At 46.3% G+C, this 20,853-nt stretch overlaps 1 protein-coding gene and 1 long non-coding RNA gene across 2 annotated transcripts in view; both read right to left on the bottom strand.

Annotated features, from left to right (window-relative positions):
- Positions 1-20,853, bottom strand: part of LOC134285716 (uncharacterized) — a 279,906-nt gene that overhangs the window by 108,687 nt on the left and 150,366 nt on the right. The gene's annotated exons all lie outside the window — the stretch shown is intronic.
- LOC134287601 (uncharacterized) overlaps positions 6,863-20,853 on the bottom strand; it is a 36,750-nt gene continuing 22,759 nt past the window's right edge. The window contains exon 2 of the mRNA XM_062849696.1: positions 6,863-8,224. Within this exon, the coding sequence (XP_062705680.1) occupies positions 7,185-8,224 (1,040 nt within the window). The 3' untranslated portion in view covers positions 6,863-7,184. The remainder of the gene's footprint in view (positions 8,225-20,853) is intronic.

The raw sequence follows: 20,853 nt of genomic DNA, 5'->3' as shown, positions 1-20,853 counted from the left end.
GAAAACGCGGGCACATGAACAAAACGTGTTCCGCCGTTTCCTCTAAATCATTGCACACTGGGCATTCGGTGTACACCCGAAACGGTGTAGATACTGTCGGAAGCAACCATGACCTGAAAGGACCTGTGTCAGGTGGAATGTAACTTCCCATGGCGCCTATTAATCCAACTATCTACCCTCGGTATCAACCTGTGGGTTCACCTTCTTTTGGTGGAACTGTGCCACGCGCGCTGCCATTTGACCATAGAGGCCATCCTGGAAGTCCAGCGTATGCCTCTTGTGCCGCGCATTTAGAGGCACTCCATGTCCTCACTGATAAGGATGCCGATAGGCACTATGCCAGCAATGACGCAGAGAGCGTCGTATGACACGGTACGGTACGCGCTCGCAACTCGCAGGCACATAAGCCTGTAAGTACTTTCCAGCTTCCGTCGGTAGCATTCAGTACTTAACGCGGAACCCCACGCCGGGCCGCCATACCTAAGTATGGACGTAGCAACACTAGCCAGAAGCTTGCGCTTACTGGCGTACACCGCAGAGCTATTGGACATCATCCGGGACAGTGCCGCAATAGCTGTGGAGGCTGTTTTACAGGCATAATCGACGTGGCCACCGAAGGTAAACTTATCGTCGATCATCACGCCCAAGTGTTTGACAGAGCGCTTTGACAGAATAGTGCACTCTCCTACACTGATCTCCGTCTGCTGCGCCGACTGCATGTTGTTAACAACCGTCACCTCTGTCTTGTGGTGAGCCAGCTCCAGTTTCCTGGACCGCATCCACGCCTCCACAACCTTAATCAAGTGATCGGTAGTCAACTTCACCTCCTCGATCGTTTCACCGTAGAACCTTGTAACCTTAGAAAACAAGCTTATAACAACAATGTTATAGATTCTACCAAAATATGTTTATTTTGCGTTTTAAATAATAAGAAGTCATTATACAGATCTTCAAAAACTTTACGGACCTGAACTTGCGGGCCATCACATCTACTCGCAAACTCCGCTGACCTTTATTGAGACTTCAGTAAACTGAAGCAAATATGCAAATTGCAACTTAACCCTTTGGAGACGGTATTTTCACCTATCTGGATGCAACCTCGCTGGACTAGAACACATTTGTAAAGGCCGATTTTCTCGGCTGGGGCAATATGACCCATCCGTCCCCTAAGGGTTAAAGAATGTTTTTATTACGAGATTTGTGCTGAAATTTTAACCAAATATTTGTTAACCAGCAGTCGATTGCAAGATTTTTAATTTGAAGGTGTGAAAAGTTTTGCCCCGGACTTATCCAAATTCACCTAGCCTATTTAGTATTCACTGAGCTTTCGCAACATAGTGATCGTCACAATACACCGCCCGTATACGATACCTTTCACTTTTTTCGTATATCCAACTGAAGAAAGCAGAAGAAAGCTCAGCAGCTTTCGCTGCAAGGTTAAGCCAAAAAACTTGCACGCAACAGTTGGCTACAACTTCGGCAGCAGATGCGCCTAAGATTCGTCTTTGGCGTTTCCTTTTTGCTCATCACTGCCCATTCCGCTGTTGGAGATTGCCGTTGATACTGAATAATGAGCTTAATCATTACGTTTTGGGTTCATTCAAATATTGCGTATCACAAAATATGAAAATTTTTGACCCCCTCCCTTTCCCACGTAACAACTTTTGTATGGAAGATTTTGAAATTTTGTATGAAGCGTAACACATCGCATGATCTCCACCCCCCTCGCCACATTGCGTTACGTAATATTTGAATGAACCCTGAATTTCGACGTGGTGTTCACGAAGAACACTGAACATCCATAGTTGTTCACTGAGCGAATTGTATACCTATGAATGGTTCTAGATCGCGTTTGGTAATTATGAAAAAAAAAAATTGCTTGATCGCATGATCCTACAGGCTGGAAACTACGACCAACCTTAGGGGAGATCGAATAACCAACCCCGGTGGGAACTTTGACCGTAAGTTGACAGGGAATGGGGGAGGGGGAAGTTCGCGTCTGTTCTCCAGGAGGAGCGGCTCACAACAGCGTCTGATCCCCATGTTAGGGGTGGCTGATCAATTTCCGAGTGCCAGTGAAGGACTAAGCTAGATTGTGTACTATGGTGCCCCTACGGTTGGTGTCAGGCTCTACGAGCCAGTCGTAAAAAAAAGCATTGTAACGGGAAATCAGCAACAGAATAATACGAACCGAAAGAAACGGCAACAACCCTAGCGGACAAAAAGGGCTTGTGATTGGTAACTCGGTACGTGGAACTGACGGTCTCTCAATTTCATTGGTAGCACCCGCATACTCGCTTTCTACTTAAGGACCACGGGTTCGGCATCGTAGCACTGCAGGAGGTGTGCTGGACAGGATCCATGGTGCGAACGTTTAGAGGTAATCATACCATCTACCAGAGCTGCGGCAACACACGCAAGCTGGGAACAGCTTTCATCGGGATGGGCGATATGCAGAGGCGCGTGATCGGTTGGTGACCGATCGACGAAACAATGTGCAGGTCAAGGATCAAGGACAGATTCTACAACTTCAGCATATTAAACGTGCACAACCCACACCTTGAAAGTGCTGATGATGAACAGGACGCATTTTACGCGCACCTCGAACGCGAGTACGACCGCTGCCCAAGCCACGACGTCAAGATCATCATAGAAGATTTAAACGCTCAGGTAGGCCAAGAGGAGGAATTCAGACCGACGATTGGGAAGTTCAGCGCCCACCAGCAGACGAACGAAAACGGCCTACGACTCATTAATTTCGCCGCCTCTAAAAATATGTCCATTCGTAGCACCTTTTTCCAACACAGCCTCCCTTATCGTTACACCTGTTGATCACCACAGCAGACGGAATCTCAAATCGACCACGTCCTCATTGACGGGCGACACTTCTCCGACATTGTCGAAGTCAGGACCTATCGTGGCGCCAACATCGACTCCAACCACTTCCTAGTGATGGTCAAACTGTACGCAAAAATCTCCGTCATCAACAATGTACAGTACCGGCGACCGCCACGGTACAACCTAGAGCGACTAAAACAACCAGATGTCACCTCAGCAAACGCGCAGAATCTCGAGGCCGCGCTGCCAGACGAGGGCCCCATGAAGCCCCTCTTGAGGACTGCTGGAGTACATTAAAAGCAGCCATCAACGACGCAGCCGAGAGCATAATCGGATATGTGGAACGGAATCGACGGAACGAATGGTTTGACGAAGAGTGCAGAACGATTTTGGAGGAGAAGAACGCATTGCGGGCGGTAATGCTGCAGCATGCTTAACGTTACAAACAAAAGCGGAAACAGCAGATCTGCCTCTTTCAGGAGAAAAAGCGCCGCCTGGGAGAAGCAGAGTACGAAGAAATGGAACTGCTGTGCCGTGCTGTGAGGTGATCGAAAGGTGTAATCAGCACTACGATCAGCACCTCCTGACTGGAGTGGCGAACGTAGGCACGGGAGACCACGGCAACGGAGGAAACGAAGACGCCAGTGCAGCGGAGGTCGGAAATGAACCAACTCCTACTCTGACGGAAGTTAAGGATGTCATTCATCAGCTCAAAACCAACAAAGCAGCTGGTAAGGATGGTATCGCAGCAGAAACCATCAAGATAGATGGGCCCAGTAAAGTTGGCCATCTCTCTGCACCGGCTGATCTGGGCTGGCAGGATCTGGGAAACCAAACAGCTACCGGAGGAGTGGAAGGAAGGAGTAATCACAAGAAAGGCGACCATTTAAAATGTGAGAACTTAAGAGCGATCACTATTTTGAATGCTGCCTACAAAGTGCTATCCCAGATATCTTCCGTCGTATGTCACCTGAAACGAATGAGTTTGTGGGAAGTTATCAAGCCGGCTTCATCGATGGCCGGTCGACAACCGACCAGATCTTCACCGTGTTGATAATCCTCCACAAATATCGTGAATACTATGTCCCAACGCATCACCTGTTCATCGACTTCAAAGTGGCATACGACAGTATGGAGAATCATGGACGAAAAGGGAAGCTGAATAGACTGATTAAAGCAACGATGGACGGTGTGCAAAACTGCGTAAAAGTTTCGGATGAACTATACATTTCATTCGAATCTTGCCAGGGACTGCCACAAGGTGACAAACTCTCATGCCTGACTACTCTTCAACATTGCTCTGGAAGGTGTGATGCGACGAGCCGACCCACCTGAAACGCGAAGCAGCAAAGGTTGGACTGGTGATGAATGCCTCAAAAACAAAGTACATGCTGGTATGCGGAACCGAAAACGACCGGATTTATTTGGGTAGTAATGTTACGATAAATGCGGATACCTTGGAGGTGGTGGAGGAGTTCGTCTCAGGCTTGGCATTGGTCATGAAGTTCACAAGCAAGCTACGGTTTTGCTCTTATGATGCGTCGCCAATGAACGTGATGTTAGCAACCATACGTCGCGTACGCAAAGCACAACGACACCACCTAGAAGCCATAGGTAACCATAACTACTTTTTTTGTTATTTAACCATCATCCATCTAGACCATCAGACGAATTGACCGTCATGACTGGTAGTGCTAGTCTAGAAATTGTAGGTTTGATTTGCTAGTTAATATGATTGGTAAGAAAAATTTTCAATTAATTATCTTGAATTTCTATTGCAGATGAGTGCCTGCAATGCCAAATGCTGGAATTATACTATACAATTGAATGTACAATTTGTACATTCAGAAATTTCAAGGAAGTAGGGCATAACTTGTGGACACAATATTGTAATTGAAATCCGGGTTTGTGGATCCGAATGAATTCGGGCCAACGGCTTCTTGAAATAAGACTACGTTTGTGCCACGGTCCCAGGGAAAAGATCATTGTTCAATACACAAAAATACAAAATGCGTAGGCAGGGGCGCTAACTTAATCCAATTATTAGAACAGCAACTAGGGGGAAACACCAGGTTCTTATGATGTTTGTGTGTAAAAACTAGGAAATTACTAAACATTGGGGATAAAGGGGGTGGGTGTGGTGATCAATCTATGCATTCCCTTTAGACCAGCTTCGGGGAATTCTCAACTGCCAAACATTAACAGAATCAGGTCCAAGGCATGTTGAAAGTTTTGCAGAACCGTTGCTTGCTTGCGCTCATTTGCTAAATCAAACAGTAACTATCGATTGTATAGGCGCTATACTCAGTGAATGCAGAGCCACTTACGGTGAAATACGACGCAATTTTGAAACTTCGTCAAATAAAAAGAAAATGTTCGATTATGTTCTTTCCCACTGCGACCTTCACGACCGTCGGTTCTGTACCGAATGACAGTCAAAGGTCAGAAAATATTCATTGACTCCTTCCATGGTAACTAGACGCAATCGTTCAATGTAAGTTCGTAGCCTGAAGAGCTCACGAGCAAGGCCGTACATGACTTGATGAGCCTTCTGCGATCGCTTGACACTGCCATCGGATAACTGTTCTTAGTCGTTTGAAATCCACTTTGAACGGTGATCAATTCCAAGCCGAACTTCGTCTACCTTGGATCCTTACTGACGGCTGACAACAACGAGAGTCGTGAAATTCAAAGGCGCATAATCAGCGGAGGTCGAGCCTACTACGGGCTCCAGAAGAAGTTGCGGTCTAAAACATATTCACCCACGCACCAAATGCATCATCTACAAAACGCTTATTAGACCGGTAGTCTTCTACGGACACGCGACATGGACCATGCTCGAGGAGGACCTGCAAGCACTCGGAGTTTTCGAGCGATACGTTCTAAAGACGAGCTGCCAAGAATGCCAGACAGCAACCCTGCAAAGCTGGTGTTTGCTACTGATCCAGTTGGCACAAGAAGGCGTGGAACGTCTTAGCGACATTAACGGAATCTATGCTTGGTTCGACAAGGAGTACTAACGAGCAGGGTTGTGAAGTTTCAGGATGGTTAATGTCGATGGACACTCGCTTTAACCATCACTTCATACGACAAATGCATTCCATCAAAACATAATCGATTCACGCAAAAGCCACTCAAGCCAACCTTCGTTCAATGCAGAGTCAACCACATCCAACAGCAGCGATCGTCGCTTGTTTTCGAACCACACGATGAAACACCGAGTTTTTGTTCTACGCCTTGCATTCTATTCATAGGGCGTGCTACGTTTGTGTTTTCTGCCCCATGCAATACTACTTAACAAATTGACCTTCATCCTGGCCCTTTCAGGACTGTTAACAAGCGTTCGGCTGCTCAGGAGGTTTGCGGAGAAAGAGCGTGGCGGCGGCAGCCACCGTATCAATGCGTTCGTCTCGAATGTGTTCGTTCGCAACATAGAGACGGTCGGCTGTAGCGTTGATGGAGGAAGGAGGGCAATGTTGATGTTGCGGCTTTTTTGTGTTATGATGGTGATAATGCACATAACTGCTAACGAGTATTGAACAAGAATAATGCCACCAGGAGTCGAATGCTAATACCCAACATAGAGCGATACAGGTGACAAGAACAGAAAAGCAACGAAATCACCGCAGCAAAAAATGGAAGCATAGGAAAGCATGAATCGGAACGATATGCGGTGGTTTGAGGCACCTGTCAATCGTGCGCAGCACAAGATTGCGACAATGCCCGTCTTATGCCTGGGAAGGACATTTGCTGATAGATGAAACAACTTGTGGAAGAAGCACTTCGAAGATTTATATAATGGTAACAGTGAAGGTGTGCCCATAGGAATAGGATGAACACAGTTAGTAACGTAACATACTTATAACTTCCTCGTACAGGATACATTCTCGTATCTTCTTCAACAGACTGAGTCCTCTTGAGGAGTTTTTCATCCCCCATTCCATACCATTTTCTAAATGGACGTATAAAAACTCAAGCAAATCATTGATTATAAAGAGTTTAAATTGATAAAAGAAAAATAGCACTAAACAAAAGGGTTAAGTGATTAGTTTTACTAGTAGCCATTTATTTCCAAACTTCTTCAGATTGATACAAAGTCCACAAGAGCCTACATCTATCAATGAGTAAATTTATCATTCGTAGAGATCTAGACAAGGAGAACCGTTAGCGCGGCGTACATACAATACTTTAATAAATTATTATAAATTATTCACTAAATGCTAAGGCCCTACTCTCAAACTATAACAAGTAGACATTTTTGTAGCTTCTCTTTGGTTAGGCACAATATATTTTAATTTTTGGTTAATTGAGATTGGAAAACTACACCTATGCATTAAGATTATTCTTTACATTGCCAACTCGCGTACATCTCTCCGTTTCCGACGATACTTCATCAAACTCAAATTGCGTTGTTTGTAGTTGTAACCATTCGAGCCACCCCATGGACCGTTATTGCCGTTGGATCCACTCTCCCTAAACGCTGCTCCATTTCCGTGGCTGTTATAACTATACGGTTGATCATAGCTCGAGCTGATACTGTACTCCGTAGACGGCCTGTGCTCATAACCCTGTGCTCCGTACCCATTGTTCTCGGCTGCTTCCTCGCCACGGTTGTAACCGGTCCACCCGTCCCAACCTTCTCGCCGGATGTACTGTAAGTCGTTCACGTCGAAGTAGTTATCCTCGGAGCCTTCCGGTATTGAATCCAGGAATGTGGTCGGTGTCGTTATGTCATAGTTCTGGTACTGGGTGCTTTCGTATCCCAATGGGATGTATTTCCCCCCGAAGTCCTCCATCTGCTGGTGGGTATGCTTGATCATCGAACCCGAATTGTACGTATTGAAGGTATGCAGCGGTTTCTGGGTGGATGCGGCTTTCGGCTGAATATTGATCTTCACCTTATGGCCGGGTTTGATTTTAAACTTGTTCAGTTGAATCTTTTTGTGAAATCCAGTTTCCTTACGAATCGGGATATGCACTACCTCAAGTTTACTGCTCTCGCTACTTTTGTCACTACTGTGAGGTTGTTGAATCAGAAGCTTCAGCGCAATCAGCGACGATACGAGCAAAGACTTTTTGCTCAACAGAAGAGACAAACCGGTAGCCAGCACCAACTTCTTCAACAGGAAATGTAACATCAGCGCTTTCAGAGCCAAGATGGCGATTGCGAAGGGAGCGGCCTTCTTCAGGTGCTTCCTCCATTTCTTATGTTTCTTTTTCTTATGCTTTCTGCTGCGTTTCTTTTCTTTCTTTCCTTTCTTTCCCTTTCCACCACCGTCTTCAGTGGAAACATCGTAGACAGTGCCGAGTCCAATATCACCTAGGCCACCTCCTCCTGCCAGCACGATGTTGTTGTTGCTTCCTCCGCCACCTCCTTTTCTGCGACCTGTAATGGAAGAAAGGGAAACCAAGTTATATGAGGTGTGATCGGAACTTATGAGGAGGCTTTTTAACTATGTGTAAGGTTTATATAAGAATCCATATAACAAGTGTTGGAGGAGACTTCTCCGCATCTCCAAGAAGATGTGGGTGGTAGCCGTTGAAACGGCATTCCAATAGAACGTGCTTGAGATCCCCTGAGACGTCATGGAACTCTCCTGATACCCCTTGGGACCCTCTGTAACCAACCTGGGGGTGAGGCGCTCCTGAGGCGTCTTGAGCCCCCTGTCACTCTGTAAAACGTTTCTGAAGCGCTTCTGAGACCTCCAGGTACCCCCTGAAATTCCTTCGAACTCCCTCGAAACACCCATGAGATCTCCTGGTACTACACTGAATCCCTTTGAGATGAGGACGGCTGCTCCGGGAAGCTCATTAGATTGATCAAAGCGACGATGGACGGTGTAAGAAACTGCGCAAGGGTTTCACGCGATCTGTCTAGTTCGTTTGAATTTAGACGGGGTCCACGACAAGGTGGCAGGCTGTCATGCCTCTTGTTAAACATGGCCCTGCAAAGTGTTATGCGACGAGCCGGGCTCAACAGCCAAGGCACGATTATCACGAAATCCGGCCAATTTGTTTGTTTTGTGGTTGACATGGATATTATTGCAGGAACATTTGGAACGGTGACAGAACTGAATAGCTGTCTGAAACGCGAAGCAACATAGGTCGGACTCACTGTGAATGCATCTAAAACTAAGTACATACTGGCAGACGGAACCACGAATGACAGGGCAAGCCTAAGCATCAGTGCTACGACAGACGGGGACACTTTCGAGGTGGCGGAGAACTTCTTCTACCTCGGGGCCTTATAAACGGGAGACAACAATTTAGCCGCGCAATACGAAGTCGAGCCTACTATGGGCTCCACAAGAATCTGCGGTCGATAAAGATTCACCCTCGCAGTAAGGGAATTCAGGATCGTTTTTGAGGACGTTCCTAGAGGTTTTAGAACCGTTCGTTTTCGGGTGCATTTGAAGGGGTTTCTGGAGCCTTTTGAAGACGTTCCAAGGAGTTTCAGGGGCATTTCAAATTGATAACGAGGATTTCAAGGGCATTTCTATGAGATATGGAAGGTTTCAAAGGCATTTCAAGGAATTCAAAGGGATTTTGTGAAAGCGTCTCTGAAAATCCTCTTAAACTTCGGCAAATGCCTCTGAAATCTCCCTTACACCTCCACGGACCCCATGTTACGCACTTGAGACCCTCCAGAACCACCTAAAACGCACCATATACGCCTGTATAGCCGCTATAAATCTTCCTAAACTTCCTGGAATGACTCCGTAACGAATCTAACCCAACTAACAATCACTCATTTTACAAGCACCTTTACGACGAATTGATTCAGCATGATGCTGAATAACATTTGGATAATTTTCAGGCACAACCTTTTTTCGGGTTTTGTTCACACAAATTTGGAGAAACTTTAAAGCATAGTGTTTTGTACCAACTGAAATATTTGTTGTTAAATCGTTTTACAAATATATAGTAAAGCTGTTATTCAGCTTTAGCAAAAATGATTAAAAATAAAAAAAAAATGCAAAATTTTTCAATTTCAACGAGAGTTAATGATTGGAACTTAATGCTGTGAACAAATATTGTGAAATAATAACTACACATAAATTTACCTAAATCCAGATTCGAACTCGAGACCCGTCGATTGCCAGCCGCATGCCTTCCTATCTGCGCCATCCTAGAGATGATGAATTGCAGCGCTCAAATCAAAACATAAACTTTCCGTGGTTTAATAATGATCAGACTCTGACTCCTATACAGCAGTGGTGAATTAGCACAACATTATGGTTAACGACTGAACAACAGATTAATTCAGCTGTTGTTCGGTAAAAAACACGTGTTTTTCATCATGTACTCTGAGTCGAAGTATGATGAAACGAAAGCGCTTATTTAACTTGTGAAAAACACATTATACAGATACATGTCCTAATTTTTACACGAACTTAACAATAAGCAGAAAAAAGTCTTGTTAAACTATGTTGTAAAGGAATTACTGCGCGTCGAATAAAAATCTTATTAAACGTTTGAAAAGTGTTTGTAATTATCATTGTTAATACCAATACGAAAAGTTGAACATTGGCTACTTTTTCAATTGAAAAAGCATTTGTACAGTAATGTGTACAGCATAATTTTAGTTCAGCTAAAATTACTATTATAAAGCAACAATTCAGCATGCATGCTTGTTTGCGGCTGGCGATTGTTAGTTGGGAAGTCCCCTCAATTCTTATGTAACACACCTTAAACTCTCTAAAACCACCGAAAACGCCGACGTAAGGTCTCTTAAGCCCATCGATAATGCTATGAAACTTCATGGAATGCCTCTGGGATCGCCCTAAAACCCCCTTGTACCCCATGTGACCATTGGAAACCCCTGAAAATACCTCCGTAACGCCTATAAAATTCCCTGAGATCTCCTGTTACGCCCTTGAATATCTTCTCACCCTGACCTCCTGAAGCGCCTCAGAAATCTCATGCAGCCTCCTGGAACGCGCCTAAAACCCGCTAGAATTTCTCTGGAACTCCCCGAGATCCCTTTAAGCGCCCCTGAGGTCCCCTGGAACCCCTCAGAGACCCCTTGAAACAACCCTGAGATCAGCTGAAGCACCCCTTAGACCCCCTGAGAGGACCCTGCAACCCGCTTAAACAACCATGACACCTCCTGGTGCTCCGCTGAAACCCTTGGGACCCCCTGAAACGCCTCTGCAACCTCCCTCTGTCTCTTCTTAAACGCACTGAAATTCCTTCTGGTATTTCTTCGAGGATATCACCCGAAATATTTTCGGGAATTCCTCCTTCTAGGAAGATTCTGTTCTAGTTTTAGCAGGATTCAGTGAAATCTTCAGGTCTTTTATCTAGGAATTCCTTCAGAAGCTCCCTCAGCTATTCCAGGACAGGAGTTCGCTCAGATATTCTTCCAGAAGTCTTTTTCAGAGATTTTTCAAGAAGATTGAAAGATTCCTGGCGGAAATCAATCAGGGATTCCTTCAGATGTTTCTTCTGGAATTCCCACAAAAGGTCTTCAGAAATTAGTTTAGAATGCATCTCAGAGTTACTTCAGAGATTCCCCCTGAATTCCTTTAGAAATTCCTCTAGTAGTTCCTAAATAAAATCGCTCCTGGTTTTCCTTCATAAATTCTTACAGAAGGATCCATTGATACTTCAGGGATTCCCCCAGAAGTTTCATCATGGATTCCTACAGAAGTTCATTCAGTGATAGCTCCAAGAGCTCCAACTCAGATTCCTACGGGAGTTTTTTTAAGGAGATTCTTCAAGTAGTTCCTAAGGCAGCATCCATTTATTACGTAACGCTAAAATCAAAAATTTTATTTAATTTTTAATTTATTTTAAAACATTAAGTTTTGGAGTACTTTATTTCTTCACAGATCAAATTTAAGTTATTGTGAATGTTGTCCCGTGGAGTTTCTACAAGAATTCCTCCAGGATATCCTTTTGAAATTCCTCCAAGAAATCTTTCGGGGAGTCCTCCTGGAACTCCTTCGGAGATTTTTCCTGGAATCCTTCCTCGTACCAGGAAAGATTCCTTCTTTAAATCATCAAAGGATTCTTCCTGGAATGTTTTCGAGTTTTCCTCTTAGAAATCCTGTGAGGATTCCCCCTGGAACTCCTGCAGGGATTTCTTCTATAATTCCTTGACAGGTTTCTCCTGCATTTTTTTTTTTCGGGGATTCCTTCTGGAATTCATACGGGGACTCCTCTTAGAGTTCCTTTAGGACTTCCTCATGGAATTCCTTCGGGGTTTCCTCTTGGAATATTTTCAAAGATTCCTCTTGGAATTCTTTCAGGAATCCCTGCAGAAATTACTTCGGGGATGCCTCCCGGAATTTTTTCGAATATTCTTCCTGGAATTCTTTCGAGCATTCCTCCGGGATTTTTTTTTGATGGTTGCTGCTAGAAACCCTTCGGGGATTACTTCTCGAATTCCTTTGTAAATTCCTTTCCTTTCTGGGATTCCTCCTGAAATTACTTCGGAAATTCTTCCTGGAATGCGTCTAAAGTTACAATCAGGGCTTTCTTCGGAAAACTATGTAGGGATCTCTCTAAAAGAGTTTCTTGAACCACCAGAGGTTCCTGCAGAAGTCCCTTCGGTAATTCCTCCAGGAGTTTCTTTCAGAGAATCCTCGTGCAGATACTTCAAGGTTCTTCCTGGAGTTCTTTCGGAGATTCCTCAGTCTATACAGTGTGACCTTATTATCACCTTGAAGCATCTAAAGTTTCTAAGAAAACAAAACAGAAACTGCTGCAAAATTGATATTTCATTGTAAAAGTGTAATGCAACACACACTAGCAGTATGACTAATGTCACAATAGGTCTATTAACTGGTCGCAGTGACGAACCAGGAATTAACTTTTTGTCATTCTCGTACACCACAGTGAACTGAAAAACTATATACATACATTTATTTGTTCAACATCATTAAGACAAGACATAATCAACCATTGTACGCCACAATACTCGGTTTGTGGCTGCCGCTCTCCATCCTCGGTTGCGCCCGATCAATGCTCGCTAGGTCACGCTCCACCTGGTCCGCCCATCATACTCTTTGCGCTCCACGCATTCTTGTGCCAACCGGATCAGCTGCAAACACCAGTTTTGCAGGGTTGTTGTCCGGCATTCTTGCAACTTGCCCTGCCCACCGTATTCTTCCGGCTTTGGCCACCTTCTGGATGCTGGGTTCACCGTTAAGTGCAGCGAGCTCGTGGTTCATCCTTCTCCGCCACACACCGTTCTCCTGCACACCGCCGAAGATCGTTGTTACGTTTATATTTGGTTCGGAGTCAATGTTATTAGCCAAGTAAACTATTTTGTTAATTTCTTTAAAAAAAAATGTGAACGTCGAAGAAAAAGTATAAATTGATCCACCCTATCTTCACTGCCTACACTCCCGGCTTGCAGAATCCCTCAGCAAAGTAAATATTCTCGGCCATGGAACATTGAACGCACTCGATGAAATGCGTCGCGGCGCGTGGCACGTTTGACAGATCGGAAAAAGGGAGAAGAAAGAAGATTGGACGAAGAACGGTGGCAAAAGTTGTCTGGAAGACGGGAGGGTCTCTTCGCTTTCAACCGCCAAACGAAACGGATCGCATTAATCCGGGAGCAGAAATTAACAACTAAAGCGCGAAACCAAGTGAAAGTGACTCACGTTGATCGAGGATACGGTGGTGAGGTACCGCACCGTCGGGCCGAAAGCGGGATCATCGTAGTGTATGAGCCACGTGTCGACGCCGGACAGACCACAGACCGTGAAGGAATTCCATTGTGCAGATTCGTGGCGAGGGAATCCCAAGCTGGCCGATCGCTCGGGCAGGAACACGACGATGCGGACGTCAGGAGGATTTGGAAGATCCCGGCGGAGAATGGGCAGCCGGAGTTTGAAGTGCAAGAGTAGATGGTGAAGTGAATACGGGCCCGTAAGTAGCAGAAGAAAGAGAATGTAGGGAGTTGTGGAAATAGGAGCAGGAAGGTCACAAAAGGAAAAGGAAATTGGGAAGATGTGTAAAGAGGAATAGGAGGAGTAAATAATGTAAATGTAAAAACAATACATGGCGTTTTATCTCAATTGTCCTTAGCACGCGTCGCTCTAAAACTCCGAGAGCTTTCAGGTCCTCCTCGAGCATGGTCCATGTCTCGTGCCCGTAGAGGACAACCGGTCTTATTAGCGTTTTGTACATGATGCATTTGGTGCGTGGGTGAATCTTTTTCGACCGCAGTTTCTTCTGCAGCCCGTAGTAGGCCCGACTTCCGCTGATAATGCGCCTCCAAATTTCACGGCTCACGTTGTTGTCAACCGTCAGTAAGGATCCGAGGTAGACGAATTCCTCCACCACCTCGAAAGTATCCCCGTCTATCGTAACATTACTGCCCAGACGGATTCGGTCGTGTTCGGTTCCGCCTACTAGCATGTACTTTGTTTTTGAGGCATTCACCACCAGTCCGACCTTTGCTGCTTCGCGTTTCAGGCGGGTGTACAGCTCTGCCACCATTCCAAATGTTCTGGCAATAATGTCCATGTCGTCCTCGACGCACACAAATTGATCGGATTTTGTGAAAATCGTTCCCCGGCTGTAGAGCCGGCTCGTCGCATCACACCTTCCAGAGCGATGTTGAAGAGTAGCCATGACAGTCCATCACCTTGTCGCAAAACGTCGCGAAAACACGTTTCGCATTGATTATGCGAACGTGCCGAAGAAACCATCGTCGGAGGAGGTTCACCGTTTCGTCGGTACGACGCTCGGTCTGAAGCGGGACGAAGTGATGCGGCTTCAATACAGCCGAAACTTGGGTGTAGCGTTCGTAAAAGCGACTTGTCTCGAAGTGGCACAAAAAGTTGTCGAAGAGCATGACAACAGACACGAGCTCACGGTGGACGGAAAACCGTTCAAAATTCGTTTGGTGATGGAGGACGGGGCGGTAGAAGTTAAGCTCTTCAACCTGTCCGAGGATGTCACGAACGACAAAATCGTTAAATTTCTTATGGCGTATGGAGAGTTGTTATCGATCCGAGAGGAGGTGTGGGACGAAAAACATCTCTTCGCTGGGCTCCCGACTGGCGTTCGGGTCGTGCGGATGATCGTAAAGAAAAACATCCCATCCTACGTCATTATCGACTGCGAAACGACACTGGTGGCTTACTACGGGCAACAACAGAGCTGTCGCCACTGAAACGAGTCTGCACACAACGGCGTTTCATGTGTGCAGAACAAAAAACTGTTAGTGCAGAAACTGGCGGCACGAAGTACTTCGTATGCCGACGTTGCCAAAAATCCGCAACCAACAAAAGACAAACCTACGAAGCCACTGGGCGCGAAACCTTCAACGAGTACGACCAACCAAACCAACACGGGCATACCGAGCTCGGCGCCGTCTACCAGTGTTTCCATGCCTCCCCCGGGCGTTCCAACACAAAGAGACAGCGCAGCCGGGGATAACTCAGAAACGAGAAATCAGCAGCGAGAAAATGAGAATGACTCGTGGGTCAGGGTAACGAGAAGCATTTCAGGAAAGAAAATCGATAGCAACGAGACCGACTCTTCGACCTCCATCAGATCCTCTCAAAGTCGTCCGCATGGCAAAAAGATGCGCTGCGATGAAGACAACGTCGCTCACGACGCCGACATGCAGCTGTAATTATTCCTCTTCACTAGCTACAACATCGCTACTATCAACGTGAACACCATCACGAACAGCAACAAAATCAACGCGCTACGAACTTTCATCCAAACCATGCAGCTGGATATAGTCTTCATCCAAGAGGTTGAAAATGAGCATCTCACAATCCCCGATTTCAATGTCATCGCAAACGTTGACCACTCTCGAAGAGGTACTGCCATCGCTTTGAGAGATCATATTCAGTATTCGCATGTGGAACGAAGCTTGGATGGTCGGCTAATTGCTCTGCGTGTCCACGATACAACGCTCTGCTGCGTATACGCTCCGTCCGGTACTGCATACAGGGCACAGCGAGAACGGTTTTTCAACGAAACCATTGCGTATTACCTACGTCATCGCACCGAGCACGTAGTTCTAGCAGGCGATTTCAATTGCGTGCTAGGTACGCCAATGTGACGCAACCGGTTACAATATGAGCCCCTCTCTGCAGACCACCGTACGGCAGCTACAACTGCATGATGTATGGATCAAACTGCGCTCCCGGGACGCTGGACACACCTACGTCACAGCCAACTCTTCCTCCCGCTTAGATCGAATTTACGTCAGCAGCAGTTTGAATGAGCATCTACGGACGGCGGAAACCCACGTTTGCTCATTCAGCGATCACATGGCTGTAACACTACGTCTGTGCCTACCGCATCTCGGACAACCACAAGGTTGGTCGCTTCGTCCCCACCTTCTCACCGAAGAAAACATAGCGGATTTGCAGATTCGGTGGCAATTCTGGACTCGCCAAAGAAGGAACTACCGAAGCTGGATGGATTGGTGGCTGGAGGCCAAGTCGAAAATTGTTAGCTTCTTTCGTTGGAAGTCTAAACAAGTGTATGACGAGTTTCATCATGCGTACCAACGTCTCTACAACCAACTCCGCCGCGCCTATGAGGGCTACTACCGAAATCCAACGATGCTGACCACCATCAACCGTTTGAAGGGTGAGTTACTACTGCTACAACGTCGTTTCACTCATGCCTTCGTCCGAATAAATGAGCCGATTGTAGCGGGAGAACCTCTCTCGGTATTTCAACTCGGTGAGAGGAGACGAAAACGAACAACGATAACACAAATCGTCGATGAGGAAGGAAGAATCGTTGACGACTCGCAGGCCATCCAACACAACATGCTTCGGTATTTCTCCGAATTGTATTCCGAACCCAATAGAGAATTCGAGGCAGTTGAAGAGTTCCAGTGTGACCAGATCGTACCACAAAACGATGAAACCAATGAGGCGTGTATGGAGGAAATCACCACAGCGGATATATGGTCCGCAATAAAATCGAGTGCATCGAAAAAATCTCCAGGACCGGATGGTTTGCCTAAGGAATTTTATCACCGAGCTTTCAATGTCGTTCACCGAGAGCTAAATCTTGTACTGAACGAGGCACTGGCATCAAATTTTCCATCCAAGTTCGTTGACGGGGTGATCGTGCTAGTCAAGAAAAGGGGAGCTGGCAACACAGTCGGCTCGTACAGACCCATGTCCCTACAAAACTTCGATTACAAGCTTCTCTCCCTGATAGGCCACAGTGGTGGAGAACAAACGTTTTGTATCTGATGATGGCTGAATGAAGTAGGCCGAAACGTTATGCCAAAACGATTTGGAAAGTCTTTTTTCACCGAAAAAAATCAACAAATCTCGAAACATAAAATTCAACGGTGACGAAAAAACCCCACAAAGTTCTCTCCCGCATTTTGAAAGCACTCCTTGAGAATGTGATGAAAGCCCATCGTATACTCAGCGGAGCTCAGAAGTGTTCGAATGCAGAAAATAACATTTTCCAAGCTATACTATCACTGAAGGATAGGATCGCGCAGCTGGCGGCACGGAAGCAAGCAGGGAAACTCGTCAGTTTCGATCTCGATCACGCCTTCGACCGAGTGAGACACTCTTTTCTCTACGAGAATATGCGTTCGCTCGGTATCAATCCCGAACTTATCGCTCTGCTCTCCAGGATCTCATCTCTATCCTCTTCGCGGCTGCTGATAAATGGGCATATGACGGCACCGTTCCCCATCCAACGTTCGGTGAGGCAGGGGGACCCAATCTCTATGCATTTGTTTGTATTATACCTTCATCCGTTGATAGCCTCTCTGGAGCGAGTGTGCGGTGCGGACTTGCTGGTGGCTTACGCCGATGATATCAGCGTGGTTGTCACTTCGGCGCGGCAGATAGAAATGATGAGGGATTTGTTCCATCGTTTCGGGCATGTCTCTGGAGCGATCTTGAATGTGCGCAAAACAACATCAATCGATGTCGACTTCACTAACAACCGACCGATTCAAGTGAGCTGGCTACAAACTGAAACCAGTATTAAGATACTAGGAGTCCGGTTTGCTAACTCCATAAAGGCTCCCCCAAACCAACGCGACTCTTTTCCAGCGACACGACTTTTTGTCGCTATGTTTTTGTCGCGAAATCGCTGCGCACTGATTTGAAGGGGACCTTCCACACTGCGACGATGTCGTCGCAGGCGACAAGCGACAGTGCAGCGATTTTTGTACTTGTCGCTGGTGTGTCGCGGCGCTGGTCGCTGCATGCACAGTTTTCGTCGCTGTCGCGGGGCGACTAAATTTTGTTTGTGACTAGTTTTCGCGTTGGTGTAGATGGTTGATGCGACGCATTTATCGCTGTAGTCGTTGAGAAAAATCACGGCGATAAAAAATCGTGTCGCCGGAAAAGTCGCCTTGGTTTGGGGGAGCCTTAAATTGGGATGATTTGGTGGGGAAAGTAGCACAGCAAGTGTGGCTTCATTCGATGCGCATGCTCACTATCCAGCAAAACGTGATACTTATCAACACTTTCATCACCGCGAAAGTTTGGTACATGTCGTCGGTGCTGCCTGCAAACAACATGCATACGGCGAAAATTACGTCCACCATCGGAACGTTTTTATGGAAGGGACATCCAGCTCGTGTACCAATGATGCAGTTGTCAAAACCAAGGGACCAAGGCGGATTAAAACTCCAATTGATGGCACTGAAATCCACATCGCTGTTAATCAACCGTCATCTCCGTGAGATCGAGTCCATTCCCTTTTATAATTCCTTCCTCGCCCAAGCTAATCCCCCACACCCACCTGCAGATCTCCTTTGCTTTAAAAAAACCCTGCAAGCTCGTCTCAGTTTGCCTCCACCGGTCCTACAAAACCCCTCCTCCGATCAAATTCACTGCTTTTATATTGATCAAACTGATCAGCCGAGAGTAGAACAGCGATATCCGACAGTGAACTGGAAGCGTGTGTGGCTCAACATTGCTAGCAAGGAATTGGATTCATGCCAACGTAGTACCTATTATCTCTTGGTCAATGAAAAAATCGAGCACAGGAAGTTGTGGCATACAATTCGTCGAGTTGACTCGGAAAATTGCGCACACTGCAACGCAGGATCGGAGACGCTCAAACACAAATTCAGCGAATGTCAACGAGTGGCGGCGGCGTGGGAGCTCCTGAACAACACGTTGGCGGCCAGACTGAACAACCGAAGGAGGTTCTCTTTCGAGGAGCTGCTGCATCCAGAACTGAATAATATGAACAAAAGACAAAAAACAATAATAATGAAACATTTCATCAATTATGTTACATTTGTGATAATATTGTAAACGTAGGAGAATTAGAATTTTATTTGCTCGTTGAACTGTAAAACAAATTGCAATGTAATTAGTTTTTATCACTATCAATCGAAATATACTAAATTTAATGTAAAAAACAAAAAAAAAATGGGCAGATTACCCCTTCCTTGTACCCCTCTTGTACAGCAAACATGTTTGTTGGGTACCATCCTTACCAGCTGCTCTGTTGGTTTTGAGCTGGTGAATGGCATCCATAACTCAGGCCGAACATTTCAATAGGTCCTATCTGCATTTGAGAGGCTCTCTTTGTTTACTTTCTCTTTCAATTACTGCAATTTAATGGTATACTTTTCTACTATTTTTCCAGTACAAATCGAAAGGCGATTGTTTTGACCATCGTTCAATGCAAGGAGGCAATCAAAATACAAATTAATAGCTGAGATACTAACGGAAGAGAGAGAAACCAAAGAGAGCCTCTCTTCTGCAGATAGGACCTTTAGACATGTTTGGCCTGAACTTCCCTCAGCGTAAGAGTTGGTTCATTTCCGTCACCCGCTGCACTGGCGTCGTCGTTTCCTCCGTTGCCGTGGGCTCCCGTGCCTACGTTCTCCACGCCGTTCAGGTGCTGATCGAAGTGCTGCTTCCACCTTTCGATTACCGCACGTCCGTCCATCAAGAGGCCTCCGTCTTTATCTCTGCATATTTCGGCTCGCGGCACGAAGCCGTTGCAGGATGCGTTGAGCTTCTGAAAGAACTTCCGTGTTTCTTGGGAACGGCACAGCAGTTCCATTTCTTCACACTCCGCTTCTTCCAGGCGGCGCTTTTACTCCCGAAAGAGGCGGGTCTGCTGTTTCTGCTTTTGTAACGTTCCACGTTCTGTCGAGTCCCTTGCTGCAGCATTACCGCCCTCGCTGCGTTCTTCTCCTCCAAAACCGTTCTGCACTCTTCGTCGAACCATTCGTTTCGTCGATTCCGTTCCACGTACCCGATGGTGCTCTCGGCTGCGTCGTTGATGGCTGCTTTCACTGTACTCCAGCAGTCCTCTCCTCATAGAGCTCGCCCTCGTCTGGCAACGCGGCTTCGAGATTCTACGCGTATGCTGAGGCGACATCCGGTTGCTTCAGTCTCTCTAGGTTGTACCGTGGCGGTCGCCGGTACCGTACATTTTTGATGACGGAGAGTTTTGGGCGCAGTTTGACCATCACCAGATAATGGTCGACGTCGATGTTGGCGCCACGATAGGTCCTGACGTCGATAATGTCGGAGAAGTGCCGTCCATCAATCAGAACGTGGTCGATTTGAGATTCCGTCTGCTGTGGTGATTTCCAGGTGTAACGATAAGGGAGGCTGTGTTGGAAAAAGGTGCTACGTATGGCCATATTTTTGGAGGTGGCGAAATCAATGGGTCGTAGGCCGTTTTCGTTCGTCTGCTGATGGGCGCTGAACCTACCAATCGTCGGTCTGAATTCCTCCTCCTGGCCTACCTGAGCGTTCAAATCTCCTATGATGATCTTGACGTCGTGGCTTGGGCAGCGATCGTACTCGCGTTCGAGCTGCGCGTAAAATGCGTCCTTGTCATCATCAGTACTTTCGGAGTGTGGGTTGTGTACGTTTATTATGCTGAAGTTGAAGAATCGGCCCTTGATCCTCAACCTGCACATTTCTTCGTCGATCGGCCACCAACCGATCACGCGCCTCTGCATATCACCCATCACGATGAAAGCTGTCCCTAGCTCGCGTGTGTTGCCGCAGCTCTGGTAGATGGAATGATTGCATCTAAATGTTCGCACCATGGATCCTGTCCAAC

The sequence above is a fragment of the Aedes albopictus genome, chromosome 1 (genome assembly GCF_035046485.1).
Source record: "Aedes albopictus strain Foshan chromosome 1, AalbF5, whole genome shotgun sequence".
Lineage (NCBI taxonomy): Eukaryota > Metazoa > Arthropoda > Insecta > Diptera > Culicidae > Aedes > Aedes albopictus.
The sequence above is the reverse complement of the archived record's forward strand: the minus strand, read 5'-3'. Positions and strand labels throughout refer to the sequence as shown.